This window comes from Toxotes jaculatrix, chromosome 6 (genome assembly GCF_017976425.1).
Source record: "Toxotes jaculatrix isolate fToxJac2 chromosome 6, fToxJac2.pri, whole genome shotgun sequence".
Classification (NCBI taxonomy): Eukaryota; Metazoa; Chordata; class Actinopteri; family Toxotidae; genus Toxotes; species Toxotes jaculatrix.
In genome coordinates this window covers 23,930,711-23,943,624 of record NC_054399.1, presented here as the reverse complement: position 1 = coordinate 23,943,624, position 12,914 = coordinate 23,930,711, and the positions used below count along the sequence as shown (strand labels likewise).

Sequence of the window (12,914 nt, the reverse complement as noted above, 5' to 3'; positions counted from 1 at the left end):
GTTCTTCAGTGTGTGTGTGTGTGTCCCAGAACAGCTGAGCATCCCACTGATGATGAATGCAGACCTATTTATAACAGCATGTGTGCGTCCTGCAGCTGATTTATTATCCTGCTCCAGAAGTTCAGGATGTTTGGAAACAAAAGTCAGAGAGAGATTCACACCTCTGACAAACCCGTGGAACAGGAGGTTTGTCTTTGCAGTGGAATCATCATGACTAATCAGAGAGGGGTCGTCACTCGCTCTGGAGTGACTCTGTTTCCCTGATGTGCTGTGTTGAAGCATTACTCAGGTTCCTGATCGTCCATTGCAGTGCAGGCACAGAAACCAGGATCTGATGTGAGTGCATAATCAATAAAAGCAGCATGTTACACATGAATCTGAGGAAATTAAATTAAATGAACAGAACTTGAAGCACATATTGCAAAATAATGAAAAAAAAAACAAAACAAAAACATAAATGTTCTGGAGGTTTTCTTCACTAGAAGGACCTAAACCTAAAATCAGCAGTTTTTATATTGATCATCCAGGAGTTTGATGTGCTTTGTAGGAATAAACCTATTCCGATCTCTTAGCTACTTTAGGATTTTAAATCACTGGAGAACCACAAACAAAACAATAACCAGAAACCGTAAGAGTATAAATAAATAAATAAAAATAAAAACAATAAAAACAGCCAACTTTTATCTCCCATATTTCCTCTCTTTCGTATCTCTTTGAAGATGCAGAGCTGCATCATCAGATTCTTAATATGAGACCAGAGCCACAGGGGTCGGATGGTTTGTGTGTGTGTGTGTGTGTGTGTGTGTGTGTGTGAACTGACTGGTAGAGTGTGTGATCTTCAGGCTCTGCTGTGAAGCCTCTCAGAGAGGGTGAGTTGGCCGGCGGCGGCGTCCTGCTGTCTGCCGAGCGCTGCCACAGCTCTTTTTAATGGACACAGTTCAGGAACTGATGGCACTGAAACGAGCCTGTCTTCTGTCTCTGATTGTCAAATCAGAGACAGAAAGTCCTCTCAGCTCCATCTGTCATGTGTCTGCAGAGACACTCAACAACTTTTTTTTTTTTTCAGTTTCTTTCTCCGTCTTTAATCTTTGTCTGATTTACTCACAGAACAGATGATTTTTTTTTAAATATGTAGCCGCTGCATAACGAGAAGCCTTTACTCAAGACTGAGAAAGAGACAGAAAACAAATAGTATAGGAAGTTTATGGTCCTGTGGTCAGATACTTTGATAACTGTCTTACAACCATATGTTTGATGAAGGGATATACTTTTATTAATTACTGTTCCATCTCTGTTGTGACATCTGTGTCTCCTCAAAATCAGGAACCAGGAGAGTCGTGTTAAAATGGACACAAATCTTTGGAACGAAAATGGAAACTGGGACAATTTTCTGTAAATTATTTAATTAATTATATTTATGTTAAAATGATACTGTTGGTGACCTTCATAGTATTAAACATCAAAGATGATCATATCTTTTATTCCTACATGAAAATCCCTTCAGGATTCATTACATAGATAATAGATAGATAGAAACAGGGACTGAACAAGATTGAATCTAGTTGTTGAACTAAATTGAATGTAAATGTTTGACTCGTCCAGCAGCTGAACACACACCTCACCTTCTTTCTACAGTGGAAATCAAACATTGTTCAGAAAGTTCGTCCCACAAATGTGTTGCACTTGTACTTTGCTTTGCTTTCAACCTCGGTCCAGTTGATCCCAGACCAGCTCCCTGTGGTTTAGGTCTGGGGACTGAACCTCTGACCAACCAGTCTGTCTTCCGTCTTACTTACAGTAGTACTGTATAACAGCATACGGTCGTACTTCTTGCAGCACAGTTATTGTCCTGATGAAGCATCAGAGGGTGTAGTAACAGTTTGTTCTGCTCGATGTGTTTGATAAAAATGATCTCAGCTCTAATTCCTCTTATTGGTGTTTCGGAAACTTTCAGGTGCATCTAAAGATACAAGACATTGTGTCACACACACACTGATCCTGAGTATTTTACCAAACTTTAATCATATTTAATCACCAGCTTACTCAGTAAAAAGGAAGATATGAGCTGTTTACTTTTTACTGATCAGTTTTTATTGTCAATGTATTTGTTGACAACAGCCACAGAGTTGTCCACTGAGAGAGACTCACAGAGGACTCAGTGGAGACGCAGACAACACTCGTTTGCTGTTGTGCATGTTACCGACTGATCAATAACTGCTATCATTTTAAAGTCAGCTGAATGAATGAACTTCAGTCTGTGGGAAAGTCTCTGCTTCAGGGTTTCATCTTAAACTGGCCACAGATCCTCATGACACACACACACACACACACACACACACACACACACACACACACACACACACACACACACACACACACACACACACACAGAGTTAATGTGGAGTGATTACTGGACTGACGCAGAAGCAGCCACAGGACATGAGATGTCATTATGCACCAATCTGGACCTGTGATCCAGTCCATTGTTTATGAATTAGCAGTCTGGCATGTGAGCTGCATTTAGCCCATCAGGGTCAGCGGTGTCCCCGGGCTTCTGGGAAACCAGAACAGAGGCAGAGGGAGGACAGCTGCAGCTCCTACGTGGTCTCGTAATATCAGTACAATGTCCCCTGTGTCAGTGTGTCAGAGACGGACAGAGAGTTTTCCCTTTAAGGTTTGAATGGGTGATCAATGCTTGAACATTTCAAAGCTGCCAGCTGCATGATTTCATGAACTGGAAACTGACTAATTACAAATCATTGTCCAGATGACACCTTTAAAAGTTATTAAAAAAAAGTAATGAACTAGTATTTGTTATTTACTACAGTGTCACTTCTACATGTGAGACAGTCTGAAGTTTACTTTTTGTCCTCATGTGAAAACACAGATAAATTGTATTTCTTCATAAAAACAATAACAAGTAATACAGTGACCATACGGTGACAAACTTTACAAAATAATGGGAGTGAAGCAGTGAAGAGAACATCCTCCCACCTCCGCCCTCCCTCACCCTCCTCCCTCCTTCTCTGTCCCTCTCGCGGCTGTTTGTCTCTGATTCAGTCAGCCCTCTGGTCTGACAGCGGACAGTGCGATCACAGCCATCAGAAAAGCTCAGACTTCCAGGAACTAAGGCGGATTAACCGGGCAGACTGTACCCAGGGTAGACACTCTGTTCCCGGGGACAGGCAGACGGGAGCGTCCCTCTGAGTCTTTAGTCTGGTTGATCGGTGGCAGGAGCTGAGGGGTCCTCTGTGGGCAACTAGTCTGAACTGGAAGGATCAGTTCCCTGTTTATTATCTGACGTGATGGAGCTGCTCAGAACCTGGGGATTATTTTCATGAAAGAAGAAGGAGGAAGTATTTCTATTCAGGATTTATCACGTGTTGTTTTTTTAAACTTACTTTGGATTATTCAGAGGAAGACAGCATGAGAAGGAGGAAATCCCAAATGAGCTGCTGTGTCACATACGCCGAGTTTGTGTATTGGGATCAGAGAAATGTGTGTGTGGTCTGCACGTAGCTCCACAGACTGTGTGTGTTTGTGTGCGTTGTGAGGCAGTCTGTTAGTTTGTGACTCAGCAAGTCCGTGCTTGCTGGTGAAGGAACACTCTACCCCAGATACCTCACATAACTGTGTGTGTCTCTGTGTGGAGATAAGAGCAGGTGCTGACGTAACACACACACACACACACATACACACTCTGGTCATTCCTTTATATATAAAATTGTTGTTGGAGGACTGGCTGTAGGACAGTTTCTGCTCCTTAGTGGAGTCTCAGTGCTCAGGATGTGTTTGACGCACAGATGAGTCGATGCAGTCCGGTGGATTATTAAAGATTACAGCTGAGCCTTTTGTCCCGGGACACAAGATGAAGAGGAGGAAGGAGCGAGCAGGAGCCCCACACCTCCGCCTCCAGTAAGAGCATGTGTACACTGGATGTGTGTGTGTGTGTGTGTGTGTGTGTGAGAGACAACCCAGATCAGATTTATATCAGGGCAACCGGTTGTGTATCTCACTTCATTCCTTTTACCATTTCCTTTTCATCGGTAGCCTCAGTGTGTTTACATCTGATTGTTTTTATGCATATTTTAGAAAAAAAAAAGACTTTAAAACATCACAAGTTATGCAAACAAACAAAATGAAAATAATATTTTTATTAATCTGTGCAGTGTCTGTGGTCATAGCACAGGCTGACAGATACGGTCTCTGAGCTCTGGTTTTTATTGTGGTTTTCACAGTGGTGTCCGACTCGACAGCCTTGCCAGTCTTTATGCTAAGCTAGTCTAACCACATCCTGACTCAGCTCTGTGCTTAATGGAAAGACAAGAGACTGACAGAGGTTGAAAGTGATTTTTTTTTTTTTTAAGTATAACTGTTCCTCAAAAAATAAGAGACAAAAACACCAATGTTTATGTACTGTACATACACATAAATGCCCTGTTGCGTGAGAATAGGCTACAAAATGCCTGTAATCAAATCTAAATATAATCGAATTTATTCATAAAGCACATTTAAGACAACCAGAGTTGACCAAAATTCTGTAACTAGGTTTAAAGTTACCGTTGCTCTGGCTTCATTATCTGCTTTACCTTTTCCTTTAATATGTTTTTGGAAATTACTTTTAAAATGTTTAAACATTTTTGGTTGAACATACCTTCTGTCTGTGTTCAGCTGTCAGGAAGTATTATTTAATGTTATTATGTGTGGAGTTAAAGTTGTTGTCCACAGGCTGTGACACCTGCCCAATAGAAGAAAAGTCGAGAGGGAGAGAGTGTTTCTTGTCATACATCGTCACACACTGTAACTCCGCAAACCACGTCACTGTCACTAGAAATAAAGCTGTGAACATGGGGGCATGTTTCTCTTATGTTACATACATGCATTGATAATACAGCACACACATAGTGCACATGCATTCTGAGTCACTGACACTCTCTGACACTCGGGTGAGATGGAAAACCAGGAGGAGACAGAAACCTGAGACGGTATCAGAGCAGGAGACCAGCAGGGAGGGAAGTCCTCCAGTTATTCTCAGAGTGTGTGTCCCCCCCTCACACCACAGTCACACACTCTGCTACGCACATGCACACAAATGACACGTCAGTGTTCCCCTTAGCTGTGAGGCTCATCTGTGAGGGCCATTAATACATGAATAACTATGACTCTAATGTTTAACTAATGAAATAAGATGAAAGAATATGTCTGTAAAAGTGCACTGTACAGAACAAGTCATGAGTTTAATTAAGTTCCCTCCAGAGGACACATTCCACACTATTAAGTAATTTTACTTCTGTTCAGAGTACACGTGTGTGACTTCCCCTCCCTTCTCGCGTATTAATCACAGCCCCAAACACCTGTTTAGTTGGTCCACAGGTGATTAAAGTCCCTCCCAAACAGAAACATTGTACTTTAAAGCAAATCTCTCCTTGTTTATTTGTTGCTGTCGCTGAGTTCAGTCAGCTGTTCACACCCTCTGAGAATATAATGGAAAAAAAACATGGTGTTTGTGGTAAACCTAAACCATAAGAGCCCATTCATTCTGACCCAAAAAGAAACATTTCTATGACGTATCTATGATTGATTTTTTGACTGGAGGAGTGCATTGTCTGTTCAACAATCATTCAGCAGAGGCTCATTTACTGCACTGAGCCCCTGAAAACCTTGTCCAGCTGCTCCTCATCGCTGCCTGTGAACGCAGCACTGTTTGACCAAAGCTATTCAGCCATTTTCCTCACAGAAAGCTTTATTAGATTTTTTTTTGTGGTGGGAAAGCTGCAACTGTGGCCACAGACGGCCCGATGTGCGTTCTGGAAACACTTCACATACTAAAATGTGTGTAGCCCTAGACCTCCCTGCATGTGGTCTCACCCACTCTGTCCCACCCAGCAGGGGGGAGGGGACATGGAGACCACCACCATAAGGCCCTCATGCCCTGCAGGTCTGTGCCAACTGCTGACTGGACTCTGTCGAGCAGAGGCAGATTGACGGAGCGAGTGATTATTGGACAAAATGAAAATGAGCCTGACTGCAGATCTGTCTCACTTTGACAGACTTATCCTGACTCCGCTCCCATAAGTCTCATCTCCCCGGGTCCTGACAGGGCTCTGTGAAGCTGATCCAGAACTTTCTGTCCACCCGTTTCCAACTGTGATAGTTTAGTGCGTGAGGTTTTCAGCCTGCTGTGAGGGGACATCTGCAGGCAGGCAGACAGTGTGGATCAGCGGGTTAAGCCTGGCACTGCTGCTGCCTCTGACCCTGAGGACTGGAGCTTTACTGCCACACAATATGATCTCAATACTCTGAGCTAACAGTTCAACAAAAATGTAAATAATAAAATAATAACTGAAAGAAAACCAAGCAAGTGAAGTGGCCGAGGACTTAATGGAGCTGGCTTTTTATGTGATTATAGCATCTGTCTTATCTGATATTGGCACTGGAGGTCACCCAGTCAGAGATGTTCCAGTCTTCCCAAAATCAGCTTTACTGTTCTATCAATGATTTTTTTTTAAAGCTTTACTCCACCAATTTAAATATAATCTACATGTCTGAAGTGTTGTGCAGCCTGTCAGGTCAGTTCATCTGTGGCTGTCGTGTCGAGTTTAGTTTTGCCAAGTTTGAAAGAAAAAGAAGCAGAAAAACAGACTTCACAATGACTTAATCAAAGGCCACAAAGTTTGTTTGTGGGGGCATAGACTTTATTATTATTTATGTCATTATTAATATCCCCGTCATTATTATTAAAATTCAGAGCTTGACCCATACCAGGAAAAAAACGTCAGAAACTTCACCTTTAAATCTCTGTCAGTCTCACAGAAGCCTCCGAACTTTAGGGAAAAGTAATGCAAAGTCACTACTGCTCATGATACTACTGCTCATGATCAGAGTTCAGTCAAAGTCATTTTAACATTGGTGTGTCTCTGTAAGTGGTGATTAGCATTTCTAATGAACACTACTGAACACAACAAATGATTGTGGTCAAACCTAAAATGATCTGTACATTACTCATTAAGTCTGGAATAAGCCACAGACATAAAGCAGAGAGTGGGGAAGAGTTAAAGAGCCTTCTGTGTTTTAATAGGCTTTTGTGAACGAATGTTGAAATATCTCATCACACACACACACACACACGTATCCGGTTGTGCAGTCCTCATCACACATCCCTCTATCCTCACCCTCCTTCTCTTCCTCCTCTCTTCATCCTTTCTTCCTCCCCTCTCCTCCCTCCTCTGTTGGCAGAATCTGGTCGCCGGCTCAGCTGCGTTGCCACGGCAACAGCAGCCTCCTCCAGCACCTGCTGTCCCCCACTTCCTTTCATCCCTCTGTCGTTCAGCCCCCTGTCATCACCCTCTCTCCCTCCTCTTCCTCCTCCTCCTCCTCTCCCTCCCTCTGTTCCTCTGACGGCCCACTGTCAGCCCCTGTTCACCAGCGAGGAAACCCCTTCCTCTGGAGGTAAGACTCTGCTGCGTGTCGCCCCATAACACGCCTGTTTGTTCGTTAGCGTGTTGTCTTTTATGTTTCCTGACCTTCTGTGTTTCTGTCAGCCAGTGTTGGTGCTCAGCACTAATGAGCGGGTGTTTGTCTGATGACACTAGAACACAGGCCTCTGTCAGAGACCTGTTCTGCCTTCTTTTAAAAACTCAGTTTGTTTTTCGAATTTTTGTAGTTTTGGTCGTAATTTTTCTCATTAACAGCCAATTTTGCCAAGATGGTTCAAAGTACTTAGGAGTGTAGTACAGTAAGAACTAAACTCAGGAGTCAGTATGGAGAACCATGGGAACCATGAGAACGATAGTGGACTGAAAAACAACATTGTCCGATGTCATTTTTAAGCAACACAAAGTAGCAGCAGTGGATTGGGTTTCTTTGCAATTTGCTGTTGTTGTGCGACTCATGTTGTAGTGAAAACTAAAGCGATGCTGCTGAGTGTTTTATGGTTTTGCATGTTCAGTCATTGCTCTTTCTTGTTCTCACACTCTAGTGAGGAAGTCAAGGTGCAGCAGCTGTGTTTTTATCCTCCTATCAATCAGTCAGTCAGTCACTCAGTCAGTCAGTCAGTCAATCAACCAATCAGTCAAACTTTATTTGTATTTAACAGTGCCTGTGGTGTAAAATGGCTCAGTCAAGTGTCTGAGGAAAATAAGCAGCATTTACTCGTAACATAAGGAAGCACCAGCCAGCTGTGTCTATAACAGGAGAACAGAAGATTGGTGGATAAATCAGTGATATGTTCAGGATGTGTTCAGGATGGAGTGAAACATCTGGCGATAAACATCTGTAAACTGAGAACCAGCCTGTCCCAGCTCCATTCTGAAGTCAGTAAGAGCTCCAGTCAGAAAGAGAGGGGTGAGAAGAAGAAAAGAGCATCAGAGAGGGTGGGAGGGGGACACTGCTGTGAGGAGAGAGAGAGAGAGGGAGAGCGAGAGGATCAGAGGAGAGAGAACGAGGAGGGAGGGTAGACACACCAGCAGCTCTCACACACACACTCGCTGTTGCTGGTGTGACAGGTGGAAGCCAGCGTCTGTTTGCTAACCACGTCCTCTGTCGAGTGTCGCCGTGTCAGAGCGATGGTCGAGCGTCTGTGTCAGTGTTAGCATGTCTGACTCCTTCTGGACGGTGCTCTCCAATTTCTCGCTGCCTGAGAGAAGCATGCTGCGGCGCTCCAAGAGGTACCCACTCATACCGCACACGGCTTTTTCTCATTAGTTTATCAGATTTCTCTGTTAGCCTGCGTCTGCCTTCCTCTGCACTCTGCCAGGTCCCTCTTTTTGTCTTAATTTGTTTTTTCTTCCCTCTGCTGCATGTATCCCTCTTTTTCATTTTCCACCACTCCATCCTCGCTTCTCCTTCAGTTCCTCTCTTCTCACCTTCCTCCTCCTCCTCCTCCTCCTCCTCCTCCTCCTCTCTGCATGTCTCAGATGCTCAGCAGGAGAGAAGGTCAGCTAACTAGATTTGTCTTTTGATGGATGAACAGGTTGCTCTGTCTCTGTGTGTGTCTGTGTGTGTGTGTGTATGTGTGTTTGAACGGGAGTTTCTGTGACATGTAACACTGCTGGCATGTATCCTACATCTACAGTGTGTGTTCTTTTTTACTAAATTTCCTCTGCGCACAGTTTGTGTGTTTCCAGGTTGCAACACACGATCTGACATTTGTGCACGCTGTCATTTGTCGTCATTTCTGCTTCCCTGTTCCGTTGTTCCTCCAGTTGACCTCCTCTTCCCCTCCTCTCTCTCTTCTGTCTGTCAAAGCCAGAAGTGGCTTCTCCAGCAGAAAAGAGAGGCAGAGACAGAGCTGTACTTATCACTTTGAAGCAGCAATTGTCTTCCTCCTCCCCGTAATAACCGGGGTAGCTCTCTCTCACACACACACACACAAAAACAGACACACTCATGGACAGATTTCTTCTTCTGTGCCTCTTGTCACCGCCCCCTGTTGTGTGTGATTGTCTCGGCAGTGTTTTGAAAAGAGTGCGAGGTTGTGGTGTGAGACAGGAGGGACTCCTGCATAGCAACAGGCTCTGGCAGTTTTTGGATTGGGGTGGATGGAGTCGACAGCTTGTGTGGAGCTGTAATCAAGACAAAACCGATGCATCGCTCGCACAGGATGAGGGTGATCTCAAGGCTTCCTCCTTTTTAACACTGCTTACCACACTCAGATTAAAAAGGAGAATAATTAAAAACCTTCCTCTGACTTTGTCTTAATATATGTCAAACATAGTTTTTCTCACAGACTTATTTTTTGCCTCTTCACTGACTTTTCACAGCCTTTCTTATGGAAAAGGTTTTGAGATGTTTATCTGTTTATGATCTGTGTTTGTTTATTGTTTGTGCTCCAGGTTAGAAATCTATAGACAACGTACTGTAAAAGACAAGTTCATTGTGTCACGTGTTATTGTGTGTTTCTCCACTCGTTTTTGGATTTTAAAACAACGTGAACACAGTGTGTTTCCTGACATAGTTTGCTCTTCACTGTCTCATTTGTCGCTGACAGATGCACAAGTGCTTGGTTTAAATGGAAAAAAGATTCATTAGCAAGATCATTGATTCATAAAACACACACACACCCTCCTAAATCTTAACATCATGTCAGACTAGCTGGTTAGTTCCACCCTCCTGTCGGTGGGCGGGTCCCAAATGGAGAACTGGACTGACCTGAACTGGACACATTAACGTTACACCCAAAATCTATAGACAGATAAAAGACGTGTGTGTTTGCTCGTGTGTAGACAGAGAAGCTTGATCACTTTATGCCTGTGTTTCATTACCTACACGTGGAGGCTCGTCCCGTTAGCAAACGTTCACCTCAGGTCTGACATCAGGTCTGTAAGGACACAACGCTGACTGGTCTGCTTTGTGTTTCAGATGCTTTTTGATGATAATAATGTTTATGTAGCTGTTTTAGAACAAGATGGTTCATGTTTGAATTAAGGCTCAGTAATGTTAAACAAAAGAGAAAGTTCTCAAATGTTAAATGTCTAAACACAGTTAGAACTTTGCGGAAAAAAAAGTCTAAAAATGGGAAACAATTTCAGACAGAGTCTGTCTGAGCACAACCAACACACACAGACACACATTTCACTTTGTACCACAGAAGGATGAAGGATCAGGACCTGGTCCTGTAGCAGCAGCAGGTCGTTATTTTCTGTTTTTAAGATAAAAATTTATTTAGAAAAAGGAAAAAGACAAAGTGTCACATCATAGTCGTTGTTTGTAATGTGTTTTTACTCAAGGGCGTCAACCTTGTAGCTACTTACACAAACTCACCGCAGAGCAGCAGAGATAAGTGAATAGAGAGGGAACACATACACACACACACACACACATACACAGCCTCACACTCTGCTGTGGGTCGTCACATTGATTTCCTGTGGTGGCTGTTACCCTCAGACCAACATTATTGAGTGGACTGTGGGAAATGAGTTTAGCTGTAGATCTTATCCACATACACTCACCTGCTGTCTGATGTGTGTGTGTGTGTGTGTGTTTGTGTTCTGTGTGTGTGTTCTGTGTGTGTCAGGTGGTTTAGTTGAACGCCCACACAGCTGTTTGCTCATCGCTGGTTTTCTTTATCTCTGCTGTCAGTGCTGAATGTCTGCTTCTACATCGACTGTGTGTCTTACGAGTTTTACAGTAGCAAAGTTATTACACTCTGAGGTTATATACAGTTTCTCATATTGGAGGTAAAAGAGAGAGTAAACATGTGTGCAAACATTCAAATGTACCTGCCAGCTCTTTCATTTCACTCAGGCTTCTGCCCTTTACCAACATGATGCCATGTTGGTAAAGGTGATGCACACAAGTTCCCCAAAACCTCAGCGTCATTTAGCAAACATCATGGTTAACAGATCCATCATCTCTGTTTGTGTCGGACAGACAGGACCTCAACGCTAAACACTACAGCTCTTTGAACGGGCTGAAATCAACATCACAGTGACAAATGATGTGTTATACAATTTCAGAAAACTCACTGTATTGGAATATATCGGAACAGCTTTTAATTAGAGCTTGTTTATAATTATTAGATGGGACAACAAAATGTTGTAAAACAATAACACAATAAGATTGTATCTTCACAGTATGATTCCTAACAGTTGATTATTGATAATACATTTTAAAGCACTGGTTCAGCAAGATGGGAAATATGATAATTTGCTTTCTGTCCTGGGAGATGATCAGATCAATAACTCACATCAAGTCAGGACGTGGTTAGTCTAGCTTAGCACAAAGACTAGAAATAGGGGGAGACAGCGTGGCTCTGTCCACAGTGAAGAAATAGTCATTAATTAACACGTTAATCAATATATGTCATTTGTTTAAGTTATGCTTAACACACAGATATGAGATTGACATCTTCTCATCTCACTGTCAGAAAGTAGGTGCAAATATGTATTTCCTAAAATGTCAAACTAGTCCTTTAAATGGTTGGAAACTGAGAGCTGCTGCTTTGTGTCGCCACAGAAACTACAGCAGTGAAAAGCTCGAGTAGACAAAAAATATTAAAAGAGTAAAAATAATAAAAATGCAAAAATAAGACCAAAGTAAAATCTTCAAATTCTCATAAAACAGGAGGATTTTTGGGTGAAACTGTGACAGAATCTCGTTTCAGATTTAAACTCTAAACTAAAACTGCTTCAGTCAGAAAAAGTCTGAAACTGAGGAGCAGAAGTTCACCTGCAGCTCTCGTTCTCTGTGCTGTCACCTGACAGGCTGCTGCTTTGATGGTGACAAGAGGCATGCAAAAGCACACATACACATACACACACAGACACACACACACAAAGACACAAAGACACACAGTGAAATATTGCCTTCAGTCAGTTCTGCATAATGGATACATGTTTCCCAGCAGGGAGCCAAAGTGCCTGCAGGAGAAAGAAAGTAGAAAACAATACTTTCCCAGAGAGAGAAACTTCAGCAGCTACATTTGTGTGTAAAAGTAAGAAACAGGTACACAGCGAGTTAGTGTTTGTGTTGTGTCACCTGGCAACAAGGCAGTGGAGTTGTCTTGCTTCCTGTCTCCACCATCCACCCAGACACAAAGTCATCTAGGTGTCGAATATTTGGAGAATTTCTTTTTTCTACTGCCCCATATATTCAGTCGCCTTTTTGACCGTCACCCCTCCCTGTCTCCTGCTTGTCTTTGTTACAGACTCTGAGTCTGGTTTCTGAAGCTCCGTCACTTCTTCTTTTCCCCCTCAGACGTTTGACAGGTGCATTTGATGCCTTGAATTGCCTCAGATGAAAATCCATATTCATGAGGCAGCCGCTGAGCTTTGTTCATTAGCCTGTGAACAGCAGCAGAGTGAGCGACAGTCGCTGTAAATTAACCTACACAAACTGAGCCGTGCTTTAGTCTCAGTGGGAATATCAAAGTGCTGCAGGCTCCGAGTCTCATCTTTATGTCCTCTCCAGTTAAA

General features: G+C 42.9%; 1 protein-coding gene across 3 annotated transcripts in view; it reads left to right on the top strand.

Annotated features, from left to right (window-relative positions):
* Positions 1 to 12,914, top strand: part of mast2 (microtubule associated serine/threonine kinase 2) — a 112,415-nt gene that overhangs the window by 54,568 nt on the left and 44,933 nt on the right. For 2 of the 3 annotated variants that reach the window (XM_041039620.1, XM_041039619.1), the window contains exon 4: positions 7,237 to 7,449. In XM_041039620.1, coding sequence (XP_040895554.1) covers positions 7,237 to 7,449 — 213 coding nt within the window. Of the gene's footprint in view, positions 1 to 3,110; positions 3,916 to 7,236; positions 7,450 to 12,914 lie in introns of those variants that run through there. The other variant, XM_041039621.1, reaches the window with a different exon arrangement.